The following is a 19,883-nucleotide window of genomic DNA, read 5'->3' on the forward strand; positions in this document are numbered from 1 at the left end:
GTACGGCACATCCGCTGTCCTCCGCGATATCCACGTCGACATCCCGAGGCATGCTAAAGTTGCAGTGGTCGGCCGCACGGGTGCCGGCAAGTCGTCCCTCGTTCGCGCGTTGCTGGGTCTTTACCCCATCCAAGGCACGATCGCGTTGGGCTCGGTGGACCTGGCGACCGTCTCCACGACAACGTTGCGCCAGCAAATACTCGGGTTTACCTTTTCCCGCATCAAAACGCTTAACATGATTTCGTGGACCGTTTAATGTGAACTCCGCCAATCCAGAGATATCATTTCATTTCCAAAATGGAAAATTATTCTGTAAATACTCACATGGCAACAGCATTCATGCACACTTCGAGATAGCAACACTTCCCTGCCTGGGAATTTTCGCAACAGACCACAACATTACTAGTACCATGAGGAAACGGCATTTCAAGATGATTGGAACACAGATAAATTTCATTGGTCGTTCACTGGGAGAATATCTATCATTGGCTAATAATCATGACATTGTGGCCAATCATTTCTATTTGAATCGCGTTGGCCAGGGAGTTCCCATCATGTCACCATGGCTCTCGACAGGAATGGAGAGCAGTGTGCTTGACACGATATGTGCATGTAAGTCCACGTAACATGGACTAAACACGACCCCTCGAGCGACCTCAATCTCTTCTCTGCTGCCGATATCTGTATGTCCGGTCTATGGATTCGTCCACACGGAAAGAGACTCATCCATCTGGGTTGTGCATACCATTGTACACTTGATGTTTGTATTGGAATTCAGCCCGCTCATATTAACATGTCTATAGACATTTCGTCTTCAGTCGTACACGTGCGTTTCCTTGTAAGTCAGATGACTGCGAAAAAATGCGAAGGCTGAGTCTTCCGAGGGATCATCCAAGCAAGAGCGTAAGGATTTGTGTCCGTCCGTGCGGATGGCGTGTCGTTTAAGCAGTCGATAGAAACCGCCCTCTTTACTTCCAGTCGACATTCGTCAAGATTAGGAATACTAGTAAATAACTAGTAATACTAACGGATGCCTTCGGGTGTTGAAATCTTGAGCAAGAATTTTGAACATGCGCGGTACCATCATGGACGTTGGAGTGAACTGCGGCGCCAAGAGGAAGGAGGCGACCACAGTGAACGCAAAGCTCCAGCGCAAACGAAGTTACAACCGTGAGAGATTACGACACAAGACACTTGCGTACAAGGCCGACGTGCTTGCATTAACCACAGAAATCGATCAGCTTCGGGCGACACTGGCGGCAATGATGTTCGACCGAAAAGAGACACAGCTACCGTGGCAAGATGTGCCACAGGTTTTCCTCAGCGACCGCGCTATGGTTGAGTACCAGCTCAAATGTCTGAGCAAGCAGGTGGTGGATCAGGACAAGCTCAATCGAATAATGATGCAGTGGTTGACGACATCGCAAACACCCATCCACGTAACTTCCTTCATGGGTGGAATCTATCTAACGCGACCTCAATGTAGCGATCACTCGACCCCAATGTGCTCACGTACAAGTACACGTCTCTCATGGCGGATTCATCGGTGCGATCCGTCGGTTTGGATTGGATATCGAAGCGTTTGTTTCGCAATTTGAACCCGTGGATGGAGCGAAGTCGTGTCGCAGTGTCCATGACGCCATACTACCGCGTCGCCGTGCATGAAGGCGAAGATCAATCGTATTATGTGCTGGAAGAGTACAAGCAGCGCGTGGAACCCATGGCGTTGGCACTCGTGTCGTCGATTCTGCACAGAATGTACTTCGAGTTCGTGGACGGCGATCAAGTAAGTGGATGTTGACCACTTTCCTTCACAAATTTTCATGTGGCTGGACAACTAGGTAGACGACGCCCAAGGCGACAAGCTACGGTACCTCCGCTACGCGTCGCTATACGGCCGAGCGCGTAACCAAATCTTCCACGAGAACATGCTGGTCCGAGCGTATGACGACCCCGTCCACTCCCGCTACGTGATCTTTACTCACAGCATATCGGATGACTCCAAGTACCCTCAGGATATTCAGAGCGACTGGACTGCATGGTTGGGAACGACAGAGCTAGAACAAGATCCTGATTGCTTTGTAGGGTCGTCGCCGAAGCTCTGTCTCCCACAGAAACAGTCATCCAACACGGCTACATCTCAAATGGACTGCGGCGGGGATCCCGACCCCTTACTTTGGAAGAAGAATGTCCAGCTCTAGAAAGGGGCACTTTTGCGACTGACGCCGACAAATTTACCAAGTTTGCCGAGCTCCAGCGAATGTACCGGTTGACCAGGCAGGTCGACGATATATTGCACTTCGATCGAGTTGCTGAAGATGTCGCAAGGGAAGGGCGATGAAACTAACGTCGATCCATCGCAACCGTCATGGGTCAGTCGGTGCGGTGCGACGACTGTGACTTTTCACACCTTCAAAGCCTCCAGCAGGTAAACTTAAACGAGCAAGTTTTCAACCCTGAAAGTGTGGACGACGAGGTGGACGGTACTGAAAACCCCGCGGATTCTCTCAGACCCCAACAGCATGTGGCACTGCGACCGTCTACGGCGTCCTTTTCCCATGGGATCCATCGGCAGTTGCTTGCCAATGCGGCCGCAGCCGCTCGGGTGTTCCGTGGTGCTGTTTCTCTAGAACATCCGGACAGGATACTTGGCCAATTGAAAATACCGCCGAGTGTTCGCTGCAAATATAGAAAGTGTGTTTGAAATGCATTTAAAATGTGTCGAAACGCTGGTTTGACGTTATACGAAAAATATTTAAAATACGATTGTGCATCATGATCAGTCACGTCAACAGTCAGTCATTGTTTTCTGACGTCGCCATCGCATGAACCGGAGGATGGCCAGAACAGTCGCGTCGGACGCCGCCGCCAAGAAGCGCGCGAGACAGGCCGTACATGCAGAGAACCAGCGAGCGCATGTGCTTCGTAGAAAGATGCGCACAGAAGCGCTCGAGGTCGAGGTCGAAGAATTGGCACGGGAGGCGGAGACCCTTGAACACCAACTCCGTTTGGTCCAAGCAGCGCTGACGCTGAACGAAGCTCGACCAGAGAAAGTCGTCAAAGAGTACGTCAACATGTTTCACTTTGGCGTTCAGTCGAGCCACCCCACCCAGCTCAAGTTCGCCCGCTCGATCATGCGCGAGGACTTGGTGGCGCACGGAATTGTCGGGTTGACGTTTTTTCTCGACAACTTTCGCCGCTACTGCTCCGTGCACTTGAACTTTCAAATGGACTACGTCGACAGTCACTTTGTCTACAACGACGAGTCCGACAACCGTGTACTGGGGCGTTGTGTGCTCCAGGTGATCGTCACGCAGCGCATCTCGCGCGGCCTCCTCGAAATGTACTACCCCCGCATCCTCAGTAACGAACCCCTCGTCCAACGCTTGATTGGTCAAACTATACGTGCCTCGGCAACGTCCGACTTGGTCTTTGACACATCGGGTCAAATCATCGAGTACAACGCGACCATGGAGCTCGTGTCGGCTTTTGTGAACCTCGTCAAGGACGTGGAAGTTGCCGCAATGATCGTGGAAAGCAACCGGTTGCATCCACGCTACTACGTTCGCGCGTAGGCATCCCGCGAAGCGGATCTCGTTTCGCCAAGTTGACATCGAAACCATCCTTTTGTATCACGTGCGTCCAGTAGCTTGCCGGGGTTGGGAGAGTTTCAGTTGTCTTGCGCTGCTTTGCACATCGACACACGCAGCGGTTTGTGGACTGCCGTGAGCATCTCCGGTCGGAGCAGCAACAGAGGACGGTGTGTCGAGGCAGCTCAGACACGTGGAATATGCTTGTCAAAAAGCCAATAATTTTGAAGCTATTTTGTCCGGTCAGAATTCCATCGGAACAGCAACTTCAACACCCACTTCCGTATTGATCTACTGAGTACTTGAGGTACACCCAAATATTTCTAAAAAATTTAAATAAGAACTTTGTATCGCTGTAGTGGTTGGTCGCCACCTCCGACCCCGAAACGGAACCCGACCTTCACACGTAGACGAGATGAGGCACGGCAGGACTGGAAGGGATTCGTTGGGCACTTGCGCGCTGATTATTTGCAAGCTACACGACGACTCCTGTCGCCTGGTTCTTGTAGCCGCTTCGTGCACTTTTGCAGAGGACGATGGCTTGGTAAGCAATCTCTTCCGTACACGTCTTCCAAGTCGGCGCTCCATGGCCCGTGGTTTTGGAATGACATGTAACGAGACCAGGAGGCTGCTGACTACTTCAACTGGACTGGATCTATACCTTTAATGCGCCATACTGTCGACGGCAATTACAATTCCATACCTGAGCTACATTCAAAGTGACTTTTGTCTGAAAAACAATGGCCAAAACCTGTTGACAAACCTCTGATACATACAGCCATCGAGTTACCGGACTAGCCACAAGGACACATTTTTTCAATCAATTGTGTTCGCATTCAAATTTGCAATAATTTCGACATTTCCATTCAAATGCTAAGAATAGTTTTCGACAAACAAGACCGCCGATTCCATTCTGCAGTTTTTTTGTAATTTTTGGTACAGGAAATTTGGACTAAAATATTGGTAACGGGTGGGTTTTCGCCAATTCGGCCAAAATTAGACCTATGCAGAACATGCTGGCCAAAGCGTCGTCCATGGGGGCGCAGGCGATGGAGATGGCCAAGCCCATGGCAGCTACCGCCAAGGAAAAGGCTATGGCCACTGCATCGATGGTTCAGGTGAAAGCTACCGAAGCCAAAGCGGCGGCCCTTCAAGCAGTGAACAAGCCCGAGGTGAAAGATAGTGCGTCTGTCAGCGACGCAGACAAAGCCGATGAGTCTGTCCCAGAGTCCGAGTCGGAAGGACTTCTCAACGATATGCAGGACCAGTGCAACTGTTTTCCAAACTTGTCCAAGAAACAGCGCATTCAAGCGGCGGTGGCATGCTATGCTGCCGGCGCCTTTTTCAGCTTCCTCGCGACTCTGTTGATGTTTGGTGGGCCACGTCATGTGAAGGGCTTTGCATTCTTCTACACGATGGGCAACATATGCTCAATATCATCGTCGATGTTTCTCACGGGGTTCAAGAAGCAGTTCACCGTCATGTGCCTTCCCATCCGACGAGTGGCGTGCTGCATCTGGATCACGACCATGATCCTGACGCTGGTGGTGGCTCTCACTATGTCCCGGCCAGGACTGCTTGTATTGTTGCTCGTATTCATCCAGTACTGCGCCATGCTCTGGTACGGCGCCAGCTACGTCCCATACGGTCGCGCGCTGCTAAAAAAAATCTGCGTCAAGGCGGCGTCATCGGCATCCAACGCAGTTTAAACTATTCATCATTTATGCGCGTTGATTTAGCTTTTTGCGCCATCACAACCTCGATCAGCTACCCAATCCATTCGAACGCTATAAATCGAGCAGTTTGGTCCCGATAGGAACGCAGCGAATACCGCACACACTTGCGAAAGCAATGTCTTTAGTCGAGTCCGGACCGATTCGAATCTCCAAAACTCCATGCGAGGCTGCATCCCGCATCAACGACTCAGCCGCGTGAAGAGCCTCCTCTAGTCGTTCCTGGACTCCGCAGCGAAGGCTGGAGAGAATCGACGACGCCCGTTATTCTTTGCGCCGCCCTCCGAGATCGCTCACTCTATTCTATTATTCTTACACGACCCTGTCGTACACGTAAAACGGAGCGTCCTTGGCCCACGACACGCCAACTTTGTCTTCGACTGGCGGGTGGGCAAACCCAACGCAAGCGCTTTCGTGACGTCCGCATCGCTCGGGCCTGTGTCGCTCGCAGAGCTTTCGCATGCTAACGACGCGGCGGAGGTGCTGCATGTCGCCAAGGATTTCGAGCACTTTCGTCATGAGTGCTGGCGGAAACACGACGTTGTTGATGAACACGACCGTCGCGTCCATCAAGTTGACTTCCTCCGGCGGAAAACACAAATCTCCATGGACGATACGAACCGTCTTGTGTGGTACGATGGAAGGGCACATGACGGTTGCACGGTCGAGCGCGCGGTGGCCTTCAGAAACGCGATTTAGCATCAGCTCGATGCCCTTCGAAACTCGACACGGTGTCTGCAGCGCCACGTGAAGCACGATCTTGCCCGTCCCGCATCCGAGGTCGTAGAACACGTCGTCCGCATTTAAGTCGAGGTACGGCATGATGAGTTTGGAAAAGTCCTTCGCATCGATCTCGCCATATGTGCACATGCGCCGCAAGTCCGCCGCGTCGGTGGTTTCCACGAGAGCAGACTTTTCAATCGTCGCGGTCTCATCTCGGATAAAGTCGTCCGTGACACGGTACATGGCGCGATCGTCCTTTTCAACCTCGGCAAATGCCTTGTTTAACATCTATCGGCACATTCAGTTCGAGCGCAACAGGGACGTAAAAGCACCTCGATTGCTTCATCGTGGCGAAGAGGCGCCGCTGGAACTTGAGACTTGGTTGCCATGGCGACAGCATCTGCAACAGCAACCTCATCAAAACCAAATTGCCATCGAATGAATCAAACTTGGCTCACGGTCGTCGCTGTAAATGCGGATCAAAGTGGATGAGCCTGCCTTGTGCCGCCCCGCGCGAGTGTTCTTTCTGTATTCTACCATCAATACCTTTCCGTCAGTCGGCTAGCACGCGTACGAGGTGTTTGGGCTCACTAGGACTGATGGATTTGTCGATGTCGACTGAGGTGCTGGTGACGAGGTTGACGACTGAAGTGGCTGGTGAAGCTGACGAAGCAGAGCCTAGTTCACCACGCACGCATTTACATGCCTTGGAAACAACTGCCAAAAAGCACGCACTCGTGAGGTCAATCTGTAACGGCGTAATGAGTCGGCCTGACCGCCTCGGCTCCGTGCGTTTCTTCACTCTCACGGGTGTATTGCCAGTGGGCATGCGCTTTCTTTTCTCCGCTTCGTCGTCGTCAACTTCGACGACTGTCGGAGGTGAGGACTCTATCACATCGACAGGAGGTGTCGCATCATGCGAAACCATTGATGGTTTGGTATAGAAAACCGACGGCTTCGTGCCAACCGCGAATGACTTTGATGAGGTAGCACCGTCCGGCTCGACAGCACGCGAAGGTATACGGCGTGTCATCGTGGCACCAGTCATCGATCGGTCCGGTGCTTCGTCCGCCGCCACCGCCAACGTTGAATTCCTCGTTTGATTTTTCAAATCCGATTGCATTCATGTGACCGACCCATCAGGTCTGCCCGGAGTGTCCGGATACAATAATTCCGGATAACAGGACCCGGATCAAAATTATTCGGAAAACGCACCAACCAAAACCTCATTGAACATGTCCGTAGCACCAAAGGACGGATGGGCATGCTTCGACGATAGCGACGACGACGAAGGAGTCGCCGAGACGGCGGTGCACGGATCCGCCACGTTACTCGCTGGACGCATCTTCACCGAGATTGCGCGGCACTATCCTGCTCGGCAAAAGGCCCATGCCGTGGACTTAGTGCTACGTCCAACAGCCGTCATTGTTGCGAATGCCGAGATGCAGCAGCTTTTGGAACAGCGGCTGACCGATGCAGGCTGGCAGCTTGTGTCTGACGTAAACAAGGTTGTGGATGTCGTCGTGGACCTTGTTTCGTTTGCACAGGTGAGTGCCATTTCCGGCGAGGCTGCGGCGAAGATTGCCGAGCGTCTTCACGACCGTGTGCTCCCCGGTGGCCTGGTCATCACTGAAATTCCGTCGAGTGTCTCAGTCGATTGGACGTCTGAGCTATGGAGCACATCTCAAACGTTGTCATCGTCTGCGCTGATGTTTGGTTCGTCGAAGTTTGAGCAGTTTGCACTCACTCGTCGAGCGGGGGTCGCCAACTCAGTGCACTATCGAATGGACCCACCAACGTCTCTCGCGCTTGACGTCGAACGCCAATGGATTGACACCGTCACTATCGGCCGCACGTACAACGAGCGGCAGCATGGCGTGTTGTCCGTCGAATCGCATGAGCGAGCCGTTCGCGTCCTTCGGGACTACGGTGTCGTCATTCTCCGTGGCTTGTTTGACCCTGACACGGTTCGAAAATGGAGCGCCGCGGCGCTGGAAGACTTTGCCGATGTCGCGCGCATTCTAAAAGAGCGCCATGACATGGACGTGTTCAAACCAGGCGAGAAACCGCCTCGCCACAACTTTGTCGAGTTTGCAACGCGAGAAGCGTTCCGGTGCGATCTCCGGCACACCCCTCGACTGACCAAACTTCGCGAAACCCATCCCGACCCATCCGACCGGACGAGTCGCGAAATCAACCCACGTCATCCTGTTGTGCTTGCCATCTTGGAAGACGTGGCACAACCAGATGGCGGTCCGCTCAATGCAGGCAACTACGGACTGTGGAATTTTAGCTTTGGTGGACCCGGTAGTCGCCAGCCACTCATCCATGGCGACGTCGGCGCCATCGTGAGCACTCCCGGCTGCTTCAACCAGAAGATACACGCCGACATTCCACATCTGTTCAACACACTGGACTTGCCGCCGCACCTCCTCCACATGTTCCTTCCAGCCTGCGAAGATGGAGGGTTCGACGCTGGCCAGACGGCATTTGTGCTCGAGTCGCATCGCCTTGCAACGTGCGCAAGGATGATGGCTGAGGATGGACGAGGTGTCGAAGAGTGTGTGGTCAAGACGATCCGACCGCACCTTGGCCCCGGTGATGTCGTCGTTTTCGACTGCCGCGTCCTGCACTTAGGGCTGGCCAACACGACTGCTGCTCGAGGAGCTGAAGTTGAAGGCGTGCGGCGGCCGATTTTGTACGTCAACTGGCACGCGCCATGGTTCGAAGACAAGAAGAACTGGGAACCCACGTCGTTGTTCCAGTAATCCGACGCACCGTCATTGCCTGCTTCGGTGACGTCATAGCAAAATTCAACGCTGAGAGACAGCTAGCAAGTGTAACAATGGGAGATCCTCGTATTCGAATTCGATCTTACGTTCAGGCGGCGATGCCATGGCAGCATGCAGTGCAGCGACTGCAGCAAAATGCATCGAATGACGACATTGTGTGTGCTAGGCAGGGCGGGTAGACATATCCACACAGTTACTGGAACATGGTGCGTAGCTTGTGTTCGAGTGCGCACAACGCGCCGAGGTCTGCGTTCCCCAGGAGGTCGGAGAACGCTTCGAGGACTCCTATCCTTGGCACGTAGCCTTCGATGCAGCCGAGCGAGTCAAACTCGTACAGCTGGATCACGATCATTTCGATCATTTGGCCAAGGAGCAATTGCACAAGCGCCTCGTACTGGAACACAAGGGGGTAGTACAATTCGAGCATCTTGCGTGTGATGCGTTGAGAAATGATCGTCTTGAGTTCGCTCACGAGCACGGCCCCTGAATCGTCCAGGATGTTGGCGGAACTGACAAACTTCATCCGGTAGTTCATGTGAATGGAGGCGTACATGCGGTGGGCACTGACGAGCTTGTCCACGCCCTTGGACGTGAAGGTCACTCCTGTGATGTGGAGGTCCTCGCGCATGATGGACCGAATGAATTGCTCCTGCCTCTGCCCTTCGGATTTGTTCTTGTGGTCGAACCCAAACTCAAACAACGTGCAATACTCGAACATGATCTTGGTCGAGTAGCGGTCGTTTAGCACGGTGGCTTGCATCGGGTAGTCGAGCATGCAGTCGCGTTTGCCCTCGAGGCGGTGTATGTCTCGCTGAATGTCTCTTACTTCTTCTGCGAGGCGTTCTTCTTTCCGCCGCGAGCGCCGGATGCCACCGCGGCCCCCTGCTGAGCCGGCACGTGGGCTTCGCGCCATCGTCGTCGTGAAGGGGGTAGCAGACTCCGTGTCATCTGCAGACGATGCAGCCAGCGCCGACGGCCGTTTGGAAGGTACCGCTTTCGCCTGCTGCTGTGCCATTCCACTCGACAAACTGTCCTCCTTTGCGTGTGCTTTTGCTGATCTGGCACGTGGACTTTGCGTCATCATCGTCGTGGAGGGGGTAGCAGCCTCCATGTCTTGTGCAGACGATGCAGCCAGCGCTGACGGCCGTTTGACAGGCCCCGCCTTCGCCCGCCGCTGTGCCATTCCACTCGACAATCTGTCCTCTTTCGAGTGTGCCTTGTGCGTTTGACCAATCAGAACGCGACGGGGCCGGCGAAATGCATTAAAACGTAGTTTAACGTCGATGATGTGATCCACTTGGTCCAGCGAACGGGACGGGGAGATGCTTTGTTCGTCAACACACAACTAATCGTACGTTATAGTTAAAACTCGTATAAATTACCCTGTTCCGCGGCCAATGAACGAGATAAACGATCCGTCCGATTCCGCTAAATTACTTTTCCAGCGTTAAATGAGTAAAAATGCATATTCATCTCCGGTTGACCACTGATATTCCGGATAAAGGAGGTCGATGTCGCGTATTTCTGCAACCGGACAATCCAAACGAAAACTCGGTCGTGGGGATGGGCGAGACGGAGGAATACACCGACGGTGTTGGCGATGCCACGTCGGTCGCTGTCCGTCACGCAACAAAGCGCCGACGGCGTGTCACGACCGACGACGACCTCGATGCGAAATTATCGAGCCTTGAACGCGCCGTGTACGAGTTGGATGACGAAACCGGTCGCTTAGAAGGTAAGGCCATGGTCCTCGCCCGGATGCCGTGGTATTCGACACGCCTGCACGACCAGCAATCGTCGAGGGTAATCCATGTGTACCTGCAAATGTTTCAGTATGGCTTCAAGATCCACAACCCTGTCGATGCGGTGAAGCAAGAACGGTTTCTACGATCGGTCTGTCGCGATGACATGGTGTTTTGCGGCGGCAATTGGAGCACGCACGGGGTGGACAAGCTCATTCATGCGTTTCGGATTTACAGCTCGCTGCATCCGAACTACATCATGCACCCCAAATACTTCGAAGTCGTGCGCAACGACGAAGACAATGGCGACGTTGTTTGCGACGTTCAATGCACAGTGTCCCAGCGGCTCACGCGGGAGACCGTTGCTGTCTTTTTCCCTCACATCATGAACCAGGAACACTTGGTGCAGATACTTGTCGGCCGCGACATCCTTGTCGACACAAATGTTTCCTTTGGCTTTACACCGGCCGGCCTCATCGATGCGTTCACCGTTACCATGAGTCGGGAAAAAGCGTTCGCCCAGCTCCTGGGGGTTGAGGCGGCTGCCATGTTGGCCGATGGCCAGCAATACTTATCCCTCGTAACTTAACATTGAGAAGAAGAGACATGGTGACATTTGACCTCATGCGACTTCATGACATGTTTCGATAAAATATGGAAAAGGCCGTAGCGTTCATGATGGGGTCGTGCCGTCACATGGAGCTTCCCTGACGCCAAGCGAGGCTACCGTGCTCTGCTGTCGCCCTCAAGTCTCTTCACAACGAAGTTTGTGGCTTGGCGTCGCATTGCCTTTCTGCAGTGGCCGGTTCCAACGTAACAATAGGCGTCGATGAGTGGCTAATATAGATTCAGATATAACCAATCGAGCATCGTGATTATTAGTTGAATGGTTTTCATTGGTAGAATGAAGGTTTCGTCAAAATATACAGATTTTATGAACGAGAAAGTGCTATCTTGAATGAATGTGTGTGTCATCAGGGATGCCACTTTCACTTTGGCTTACAACCGGAAACATGGGCCAGGCGAGCGCCGCGATCGGTGCCGACATTGTGGATGCCCACCACCACTTTTACGACACCAACGAGAAACACTACTCGTTCCTCAAGTCGTTGGGGGCATCGCCATACCTCCCTGAACAGTACGCCGAAGCTGTCGGCGAGATTCCCATCTCTCGGTCGGTCCACATTGACGCCATGCCGGACAGTGGCATTGCGGAAGTTGAGTGGATCGAAAGCCTCATCGCTGCCGGACGTGCCCCCACCGTCGCTGCAATTGTCGCTGCGGTCAATCTCGCGGAAGAAGACGTTGATGCCCAACTCGCTGCGATCGTTGCCGCGTCGTCGAAAGTCCGAGGCGTTCGGTTCATGGTCGACTACGAAGGTCCGTTCGACGGTGGAAAGAACGCCACTCACATTGCTGTATCTCGTCACGGAAACGACTACATCCGTGATACGTCGGGGCCTGCACAAGCATTCGAGCGTGGGTTTGCTTTGCTCGCCAAACACTCCCTCTCCTTCGACTTGCAGTGCAGTCCGTTGCAGTTGGATGCCGCCGCCGCGCTCATCTCGCGCCATCCCGACGTACCTGTCGTCGTAGATCATTTGGGTAAGGTGCGTCATCTCGCTCTCGATGGAAGCGATGCTGAAACCAACAAGCTTGCCGTGTGGCGCGCGGGAATGACCAAACTCGCCGCGCTACCCAACGTGTACGTCAAGCTGTCCATGTTGGGTTACGTGGTACCTGGCTGGCATGAAGATGCAAAGAAAGAAGCATTCGTTCGCGACTTGGTGCGCGAAGTCATCGGTCTCTTCGGTGTCAACCGCTGCATGTTTGCCTCCAACTGGCACCAGAACGGCGCCGCCGCCAACGCCGACGGCATCGATGCCACCGGCCCCACCATGCCCGAACTCTATGCGAGTTTTCACGAGTGGGTGTCCGAATTCTCCGAAGCCGACCGACGCGCGCTGTTTGCCGGGACGGCTGCCAAGTTTTACCGCATATAGAACGCAGCAGCCTATGCTTGCGACGATGAATGCACAGCTCAAAATATCTTTGCAAGTCGTCTCCTTCATGGCACGTTCTGCGCATCGTTTGAGCACTTGGTGGAGGCCTCGATCCAGTGGCAGACTGAGTCGTAGAGCGGCCGCACGAGGTCCGATGTGGCTTTGTTGTCGTATGCATAGCTGGGTATCCACACGACGCCATGATGCAACACACGAAGGAAAACGGGGGCGTGGCGGTGCATGTACTGGACATAACCGCGCGCTTTCCACGTTTCCGGGCACGTCTGAGGTCGCCGTTGGCCGGTGGTGTGTCTCTGGGCGGCGGGCGACGGCTGGTGCTTGGGCATGAGTCCATGGCCGATGCCGCCATTGTCTGCGACGTGTGCGCCGTCCAGGACAAAGCCCCACCGCAGACACTGCGCGTGGATGCTTCGTCGAGGCGAGTCGGCGTCATTTCCGTCGCCGATCGTGGTTGCCACGAACGGGAGCAGCACCGACGACAGACACGGATGGATGTGGAGGTGGTGGACTTGAGTGAACTCGGGCACGCGGCGCAGGTCCAGGTTGGCGTGTTTGCACTTGCGCCGCAATGTCGTCACAAAGTCGTCGACAACCGTCCCGCTGCACGCTAGCCACCGTACGTCCATGTGAAAGTTCACGTTCGGGTACCAGTCCACATCGACGAGGAGCATGAGCCATTCGTTTCGGCAATCGATCTCCATGCGGGCAGCCGTATTGCAACTCACGCGGACAAATTGCCGCGCCACGTTGGTCGGCGCGCACGTCCGTCCATCGACCGACTCGGGGTGCATCGTGACGTGCAGTGCGTCGTCCGTTCCGAGCTTGGACTGTAGAAAATCCACGAGCTTTTGGATCTTGGCGTCGTCGCGGGTCGACGACGGCATGACGACGAAGCGAATGCGACGGCACTTGGTGCCTACGTCACGGTGAACAGCGATTTCCAAAGCGATCGCAGACTCACTGTCGCCCATGGCATCGACGTAGCCACAGAGCAAGTTGTCCGTGGTGTTCCAGTTGTCCTCGGGCGACGGAAACTCGTGGAACGTCTGGAGTTGTTTGTGGAACGATGCAGTGAGGGGGTCGTACAGCGAGTACTCGTACACGAACGGGTGGTTGTCGTGCGTCGCAGTCTTGAGCCGTTTGTGATAGCACTTGACATCGATCGTTTGTTGGATGTCGTCGTAGATGAGTTTGTGGATTCGGTGGCCCATGCTTAGAGTGTACGTTTGGCGGTGGGGCGCGGCACCGAGACGCACCAGCGCCGCCTCGCCGGTCATGTCACCAGTCGCTTTTGTTGGTTGCTCGACCAGCTGGAAGTCACTCGCGAGGCGTTGGCAAATCATCTCGACGAGGAGCTGGTGTGTGTGGTGCCCCTTTGTTTCAAGTAGCATGAGCGAATAGAACGACTCGGTGTAGTTCACGTGGAGGTCCTTGGGGTAAAAGTCTGTCGTGAGGGGAAGGACGGCCGGGTTCACGAGGGACTTCCAGTTCGGTCCGACGATCGCGTTACATTCTGGCGTCCACGGGAAGATGTGGCTCCACCGACGGCGATTCGACGTGAGTTTGCAGTCGCTGCCATCGGCGGAGGACGTCTGGAACGGCTCACACGGCGCTTTCGGAGGTTTCCCAGGGCGTGGGCACATCCATGCGGATGGCATGGGCGACCCGTTGGTCGTTTCGATCGATGGGTGTCGAGAGGTGCGTGGGCTGGTTAAGTCGGCAGCGCTCCGGTTGCTCTTGAGCATGAAAGGGCCCGTCGAGTCAAGCGACGACGACACAGTGAATGACGGATGGTGCTGAGGACTCCCCAGCTGAGGCAATTGATGAATGGAGATGCCGTCCGGCGGGCTAAACGAAGGACTGCGGCCATGCAGAGCCGTGCACGTGCCATCGCTGTCCACATGGGCGTTGGGGCTCAGCGGCCCCGATAACGAGAGCTTGGACTTGTTGAGTTTCTGAAGGTTTTGCATGCTTACGACACGTTTGCGTGGCTGCAAGGGGATGCTGTTGGCGACCTCGTCCTTGTCAGAGAACGACATATTCTTCGACTTGAGCGGGACAAACATGGGCTGCGTCCCCGACGGATCGACGGCGGTGCGGACTGGCGGCGCCACTAAAAACACGCTGTCGTCGTATGCCTGAACGTCTTGGTTGATGTCTTGGTCGATCGTGCGATGCAGTACCTTCGACGGCAGGATGGCGGAATCGTTGGAGAAGGTGCGGGTGCTGGCGTCGTTGTCCGCGTTGGCCAGGATGTTAGTAAGCGGGACTGGCATGCGCTGGCGATTGAGCATTCGGCAGGCTGGCAACGGAAGAAAGCTCGTCGGACAGTCAGCAATGTAGTCTCTGGAAATGACACGGCAGTGGCACCGCATGAGACTCTTCTTGGCTGCGCCACACGTACAGTCAAAGTCGAGGAAGCTCACGTTGATCCAATGCGGCACGCTATACTCTGTTGGTGTCGGCAACGAGTTGTCCCCTTTCGACAAAGGTGGATTGCTCCATCGGAAGAGAGGCACCGGATGCAGCGGCGGCGTCGTCAAAGATACCATGTCCATACCGACGCCCGTGTCCATCATGCGCTGCTTGGTGATTTGCGCCAACCGCTTTGGGACGTGAAACACCGCCGCACCGGCAGTCAGCATCACAATGCCTTGCCCCGCGCGATTCAAATCTCGATCCATGTAGTGTTTGTCGAGCACGTTTAGCGTCACGTTGATGGCTTCTAGGACGTTGCCTTCCGCCGCGCGCGCCGGTACGCCGTGTGGAAGCGCCAGCCATTGTACAACTACCGCCACGGCAACCATGATAAACGCTTGTTTCGACGTGATAAGAGTACCTCCCGTCGGTGACACGACGTAGCTGGCTGGCCGTTTGCTGGCGGGAACGCGCCATCGGTGGCGTTCTGGGTACGATGCGAACTCTGCTTGAAGAAGGCGAATCAAGACCGTCCAGTCCGGACCAGTGTAGTCTTGAATGAGCACCTACTCGTTGGGTTACCTATCGTCGTTCCGGATGGGCTGTACTTTGTAAAAGTCTTCGTAGTATCGACCACTGCAGCTGTCGACGTGCATGGCAGGACCATGACCATGGGCGGCAGAGGCTTGAGCGCCCGGGCCAAATGCCTGGTGGCTGCATTCGTCGGCAAAGACGGGAGCCGTCGGATCATAATCGGGGGGGAACTGGTCCGCGTCGTAGAAGCTGCGGGAAAACACGAGCACCGTGACGGAGTGGCTGACGCTGGCTTCGTGCCACTTGGCCACGAGCGCCCGGACAAACCGATGAAGGAGTTTCTCAAAGTAGATTTCGCCGTCGTCTGCAAAGTCCCACATTTCGGGACTCATTTGCACGAGCCAAAAGATGCGGCTCGAACGAGATCGAAGAATGAGCTTCGTGCTAGTCCCCATGACCCCACACAACACGTTTTCGCCCTTTGCAAGTAGCATCTCGACCTAATGGGCACCACCAAGACAAAACAGTGAGCCACATGAGTGGACATTATGGATGGAAGAGCCGTACAGTACCTGAGCTCGAGTGTCGAGCGCCTCGTACGCCTTGCCAGCAAAGAGGCATTTTCCAAACATAGCTACCTAGAATGAGCTGCTCACCGCGACGAAGATGGGAATGGCGAAGGAGGAATGTGTACTTTATATCGCCACAGATCCGCGCGAGACATGAATTGATCCTTGAACGAGAGCTCGATAAAGTCGACTGTCGCGTCGGTCGGGTCAATACGCTAGTAAGTGATGATGAATGGTGACGCTCTCGGTTTGGGCACGTCGTGTCCGTGTACTTGAACCGTGACTTCATGAAATGGGTCGAGCTGGAATTGCAGTGCTAGATCTTTCAAGATGCTCACTTGGAGTTTGCCGCGAATTGGAGCAAGGGTGCGCACTTGCATGACTAGTCGAAGATGCACGCGGTCCGGCTGGATGATTTCCACGATGTCGCGCACCTACGCTATGCATGAGTGTGGGACGGACTCCGATCCCAGCGCGACCAACTTGGAGGTACAACCTTGAGGTCAGGAAACGACTCTGGGTTCACAATGAGCTCTTCTCCGTTGCCATATTCAGGGCCGTGGACCATGAGCTTATATGCGGCATTTTGACGCCTGCTCGATGTGCGAGTGGCGCTCGGGCGTCGCGCCGGCAGTTTCGTCATCGGCCGGAGTTGAAGATTGCATCATGCATGGCTTGACGAAAATTCTCAACATTAGCCAATCCGAGTGCTTGAAATCAAATTATTTTAGCCAATCAAATGAAGCTATGTATGCCTTGTTTTGTTCTCTTGGTCAGTGTTACCATGCATGGCCGACGACCGTTCGGGAACATGCCGCGCCATCCTGGTGGCCGCGGACTGCGCAACAATGGTGTCCTGCTCATGCTAGCCATGCAGCTGCTTGGGCAGATCCAGCAACTCGAGCGAAAGCCACCTGTAACGCTGCTATTGATGGGTACGCTCCACCGTCATCGCACCTCGCTCGACTGATGTCGTCCAGGCGGCATGGTTGGGCTCTTTCTGTACCAAGGCCATCCTGGGATACCCACCGCCCGAAAGTATGCCTTGTACGTGTGCATTGGACACTAGATTCTTGTCGACTTGCGTGACAGTCTCTTGCAGGTGTCCCGACATCATCGTCGAGAAATATGCGCTGTCGCGGCTAATTGTGTCGGCGTTCCTTCACGTGGACGAGTGGCACTTGTACAACAACATGTTCGTTGGCATGTTTTCTCCTTTTAACGAAACATCACGATATGTACGCAGGGCATCCTTCCTGTGGAAAGGAGTGCAACTGGAATTCCATGTCGGCAGCGAACGATTCGCGCGAATGATTGGGGTATTGCTCGTGATGTCGCATGTACTGGCTGTTGTGGTGGCGTATATCCTGTCAACCTTCATGGGCAATTCCGTACGTGCTGCGCCGTTCCATAGTTCACAGCACATCCATCCTCTCATTCACGTCATCCTCTTGGACAGAGCTACATCCATCAATGTGCAATTGGGTTTTCTGCCGTCTTGTTTGCGCTCAAGGCACGCATGAACTTCCACCATGCCGCCACTTGACATGTTATTCCAGGTTGTGCTGAATCAGCGCTCCCCCACATATTCGACCATTCTGGGCATTTCATTCCCGACCAAGTATGCGGCATGGGTGGAGCTCGTCTATCTGCACTACTTCGTTCCTGGATCTTCCTTTGTGGGCCATATCGCAGGTATCGCTGCAGGTACGATCGCTGACAATGTCCCGTGATCTTTAGTCTGATTTTGTCGGCTCAAAGGCTATCTCTACCTCTACGGATTGTCCGCCGTCCCGACGAGAGCAACGACCATTCCTGGTGGAACCCGCCGACCTGCGTACACGTACGCATCTGGGCGCGCGACCAACTCGACACCGTCGACCGAGTCTGACGAAGAGTATGCACGACGGCTCCAAGAAGAAGAGTTTCGCCGGCGATGAACATCGGTCGAGATTGCCCATCGCGACAAATATTGGAATCGTGCTTCCTTTTATGCCTAATGGAGGGTCCGTTGAAGGGACAGTGACAATGTACACAGGTCCAAGACGTTGTCCACAGTTCTTCATCGACGTACCACCCAACGAATGCGCCAGAGTGATGCATGTTGCCGTGTCCTGTTAGCTCTCCGAAAGGCCATGAGGTACCTGCAACGCACGGAATGCAGTAGATAGCCATCTACGCAGAAAGTCATCGATTCAGCCAGCCCAGACACTCCAAATCCACGGCGACTCGGCTTTCGTTCGTTATAAATAGGTGTGGCCCATTCGGCTAGACTCTATAGATCAAGTTGGAGCTGCATCCGGAGTTCCGTCTCCTCAACTCGAAAGTTTTTGTGCATGACGCCCGCTAACCACTGACTTCTGTTGATTCTGGCCGTCTTGGTCAGTCGATACCGCACAAACGATTGTTCGTGGCAGGTCTGGCCATTCTTGCCCGGCCTTAGCACTCGCCTGTGGAGCATTCCTTGAGCTAGTGGCACTCGACGGCGAAGTCGTACCAGCCAACGAGCCCGACGTGGACCGTCTGCGGGGGTACGGGGTACTGATCATCTTCGTTGATGGAACGATACACCATCGTGATGCCGTCCGGCGAGGCGTCCTGCATGTGCAACACGTTGAACACGACCGGCACGTTTCGCCGGTGGCCGCTTTCAATGCGGACTTCGACGTAGCTGAGGTTGTCCCCCCATGTGTCGAGAGCCTGCCAAAGTCACGTGGGCTGGCGCACCAGGGGAAGATATGAATGGCGATGCATGTACCGTGGTCTTGCGAACGGCGTGCTTGGGCATGTTGGTCATGACGTTCCACAGAGCTTGCGAGAACAACGGCAGCGGAACCGGCCACGTTCGATTCGAAACAAAGTCGACGTAGTCGGTGTTGATAAATATTTGTGGATTGTCTGACACACTTGCGCCCACGTACGAGCGGATGCAGTCGAGTGCGACGGTTGTCTTGGACAAAAGTTGGCGGAGAAGGAATTCGTACGTGTTGCCGCGGAAGGCTCCGTGGCCGGTCATGCAATGCCGCCTGATGTTCAAGCTCTAGCCAACGGGTTCAGTCGCGAACCGCACAAGATCTCGAGGCATACGATGTGGACAAGAGGAGATGAAGCATCGGATGGCGGTTGGGACGTGGACGTCGGGATTTCGCCGAGTGGAAGCGAGCTGTCTTTGGATGCTTGCTCACACTCGGTGGCGTGATCCGTTGGTTCTGCCGCGCGGATGGATATTTGCCGCGTCGATTTCTGCGTCAATGCCCGCGATGACCTGGCAGACCTAGCACTGAACTGGCTGCGTCCTGACGACCGGATCGAGTTGAACGTGTCTTTGGTCTTGGAGGCGCTATGGCCCATACTCCTATCCGCCGAATTTGCCCACACGAAAGAAACGAAAGTGCATCTCAACGACGACCCTTCGTGCAAAATTAGATTGGAGAGGGGAAGGGTTTGAGATTCTAAATTGGAGAATTGGATCGTGCACCAATGGCCAACCATACACAATATGGCGATGGTGTCCACATCGCTGTATGATAGACAGTCTAGAACCCAACTATAGCCGCAACCACACACTCTCGCACGTTTCAATGCTGCATCGACATCTATCTTTGGTGAGGCACCAAAGAATGTTGTTGCAAATTACGTCAGGAACATGCATGTGCAGATTGCAATACACCATATAGGTGCGGCAAGACAATGCGAGTTCACGTTCAAGAGTGACGGCGCAGTGGCAGCTTGAAACTTGCATTGGGAGTGGCCATGCA

At 54.4% G+C, this 19,883-nt stretch overlaps 11 protein-coding genes across 20 annotated transcripts; 6 read left to right on the forward strand and 5 right to left on the reverse strand.

Annotated features, from left to right (window-relative positions):
* The first annotated feature begins 1,070 nt into the window (after nt 1-1,070).
* H310_09266 (hypothetical protein) lies at nt 1,071-2,462 on the forward strand. 3 transcript variants are annotated; one of them, XM_008875291.1, is made up of 3 exons: nt 1,071-1,786; nt 1,842-2,041; nt 2,086-2,462. In XM_008875291.1, exons 1-3 carry the CDS (start codon nt 1,532-1,534, stop codon nt 2,339-2,341), a joined length of 711 nt encoding a protein of 236 aa, XP_008873513.1. In that variant the 5' UTR covers nt 1,071-1,531; the 3' UTR covers nt 2,342-2,462. The 3 variants fall into 3 exon arrangements, with proteins under 3 accessions (XP_008873513.1, XP_008873514.1, XP_008873515.1); XM_008875293.1 differs by having other exon boundaries at nt 1,419-1,439; nt 1,487-1,786; nt 1,842-2,201; XM_008875292.1 differs by having other exon boundaries at nt 1,842-2,462.
* Nucleotides 2,463-2,735: 273 nt separating this feature from the next.
* Nucleotides 2,736-3,831, reverse strand: H310_09267 (hypothetical protein). Its single transcript, XM_008875294.1, has one exon. It carries the CDS (start codon nt 3,621-3,623, stop codon nt 2,796-2,798), a length of 828 nt encoding a protein of 275 aa, XP_008873516.1. The 5' UTR covers nt 3,624-3,831; the 3' UTR covers nt 2,736-2,795.
* A 750-nt stretch (nt 3,832-4,581) lies between these two features.
* Nucleotides 4,582-5,397, forward strand: H310_09268 (hypothetical protein). The gene has a single exon (XM_008875295.1). The coding sequence runs from the start codon at nt 4,595-4,597 to the stop codon at nt 5,297-5,299; it is 705 nt and encodes a 234-aa protein (XP_008873517.1). The 5' UTR covers nt 4,582-4,594; the 3' UTR covers nt 5,300-5,397.
* A 170-nt stretch (nt 5,398-5,567) lies between these two features.
* Nucleotides 5,568-7,155, reverse strand: H310_09269 (hypothetical protein). Of its 4 annotated transcripts, XM_008875297.1 has the most exons (5): nt 6,782-7,155; nt 6,638-6,724; nt 6,505-6,579; nt 6,379-6,446; nt 5,568-6,334 (listed from the first exon to the last, which is right to left on the reverse strand). In XM_008875297.1, exons 1-5 carry the CDS (start codon nt 7,092-7,094, stop codon nt 5,636-5,638), a joined length of 1,242 nt encoding a protein of 413 aa, XP_008873519.1. In that variant the 5' UTR covers nt 7,095-7,155; the 3' UTR covers nt 5,568-5,635. The 4 variants fall into 4 exon arrangements, with proteins under 4 accessions (XP_008873519.1, XP_008873520.1, XP_008873518.1 ...); XM_008875298.1 differs by having other exon boundaries at nt 6,379-6,579; XM_008875296.1 differs by having other exon boundaries at nt 6,638-7,155.
* A 103-nt stretch (nt 7,156-7,258) lies between these two features.
* Nucleotides 7,259-10,047, reverse strand: H310_09270 (hypothetical protein). Its single transcript, XM_008875300.1, has 2 exons — nt 8,925-10,047; nt 7,259-8,876 (listed from the first exon to the last, which is right to left on the reverse strand). The coding sequence occupies exon 1, from the start codon at nt 10,019-10,021 to the stop codon at nt 9,032-9,034; it is 990 nt and encodes a 329-aa protein (XP_008873522.1). The 5' UTR covers nt 10,022-10,047; the 3' UTR covers nt 7,259-8,876; nt 8,925-9,031.
* On the forward strand, nt 7,275-10,012 carry H310_09271 (hypothetical protein). Its single transcript, XM_008875301.1, has one exon. The coding sequence runs from the start codon at nt 7,282-7,284 to the stop codon at nt 8,812-8,814; it is 1,533 nt and encodes a 510-aa protein (XP_008873523.1). The 5' UTR covers nt 7,275-7,281; the 3' UTR covers nt 8,815-10,012.
* Nucleotides 10,048-10,382: 335 nt separating the features above from the next.
* On the forward strand, nt 10,383-11,219 carry H310_09272 (hypothetical protein). Its single transcript, XM_008875302.1, has one exon. The coding sequence runs from the start codon at nt 10,402-10,404 to the stop codon at nt 11,167-11,169; it is 768 nt and encodes a 255-aa protein (XP_008873524.1). The 5' UTR covers nt 10,383-10,401; the 3' UTR covers nt 11,170-11,219.
* Nucleotides 11,220-11,547: 328 nt separating this feature from the next.
* On the reverse strand, nt 11,548-16,788 carry H310_09273 (hypothetical protein). 3 transcript variants are annotated; one of them, XM_008875305.1, is made up of 9 exons: nt 16,622-16,788; nt 16,398-16,559; nt 16,251-16,340; nt 16,129-16,194; nt 15,631-16,056; nt 15,444-15,588; nt 13,566-15,392; nt 12,321-13,520; nt 11,548-12,274 (listed from the first exon to the last, which is right to left on the reverse strand). In XM_008875305.1, the coding sequence occupies exons 1-8, from the start codon at nt 16,766-16,768 to the stop codon at nt 12,649-12,651; spliced, it is 3,735 nt and encodes a 1,244-aa protein (XP_008873527.1). In that variant the 5' UTR covers nt 16,769-16,788; the 3' UTR covers nt 11,548-12,274; nt 12,321-12,648. The 3 variants fall into 3 exon arrangements, with proteins under 3 accessions (XP_008873527.1, XP_008873526.1, XP_008873525.1); XM_008875304.1 differs by having other exon boundaries at nt 11,548-13,520; XM_008875303.1 differs by lacking the exon at nt 11,548-12,274 and having other exon boundaries at nt 12,649-15,392.
* Nucleotides 11,579-12,681, forward strand: H310_09274 (hypothetical protein). The gene has a single exon (XM_008875306.1). It carries the CDS (start codon nt 11,594-11,596, stop codon nt 12,581-12,583), a length of 990 nt encoding a protein of 329 aa, XP_008873528.1. The 5' UTR covers nt 11,579-11,593; the 3' UTR covers nt 12,584-12,681.
* Nucleotides 16,789-16,897: 109 nt separating the features above from the next.
* H310_09275 (hypothetical protein) lies at nt 16,898-18,178 on the forward strand. The gene is made up of 7 exons (XM_008875307.1): nt 16,898-17,060; nt 17,106-17,172; nt 17,228-17,320; nt 17,372-17,516; nt 17,585-17,638; nt 17,685-17,832; nt 17,887-18,178. The coding sequence occupies exons 1-7, from the start codon at nt 16,910-16,912 to the stop codon at nt 18,063-18,065; spliced, it is 837 nt and encodes a 278-aa protein (XP_008873529.1). The 5' UTR covers nt 16,898-16,909; the 3' UTR covers nt 18,066-18,178.
* On the reverse strand, nt 17,852-19,523 carry H310_09276 (hypothetical protein). 3 transcript variants are annotated; one of them, XM_008875308.1, is made up of 4 exons: nt 19,213-19,523; nt 18,884-19,165; nt 18,623-18,825; nt 17,852-18,575 (listed from the first exon to the last, which is right to left on the reverse strand). In XM_008875308.1, exons 1-4 carry the CDS (start codon nt 19,474-19,476, stop codon nt 18,401-18,403), a joined length of 924 nt encoding a protein of 307 aa, XP_008873530.1. In that variant the 5' UTR covers nt 19,477-19,523; the 3' UTR covers nt 17,852-18,400. The 3 variants fall into 3 exon arrangements, with proteins under 3 accessions (XP_008873530.1, XP_008873531.1, XP_008873532.1); XM_008875309.1 differs by having other exon boundaries at nt 17,852-18,825; XM_008875310.1 differs by having other exon boundaries at nt 18,623-19,165.
* Nucleotides 19,524-19,883: the final 360 nt, after the last annotated feature.

The sequence above is a fragment of the Aphanomyces invadans genome (assembly GCF_000520115.1).
Source record: "Aphanomyces invadans strain NJM9701 unplaced genomic scaffold supercont1.20, whole genome shotgun sequence".
NCBI classification, from domain to species: Eukaryota; Oomycota; class Saprolegniomycetes; order Saprolegniales; family Verrucalvaceae; genus Aphanomyces; species Aphanomyces invadans.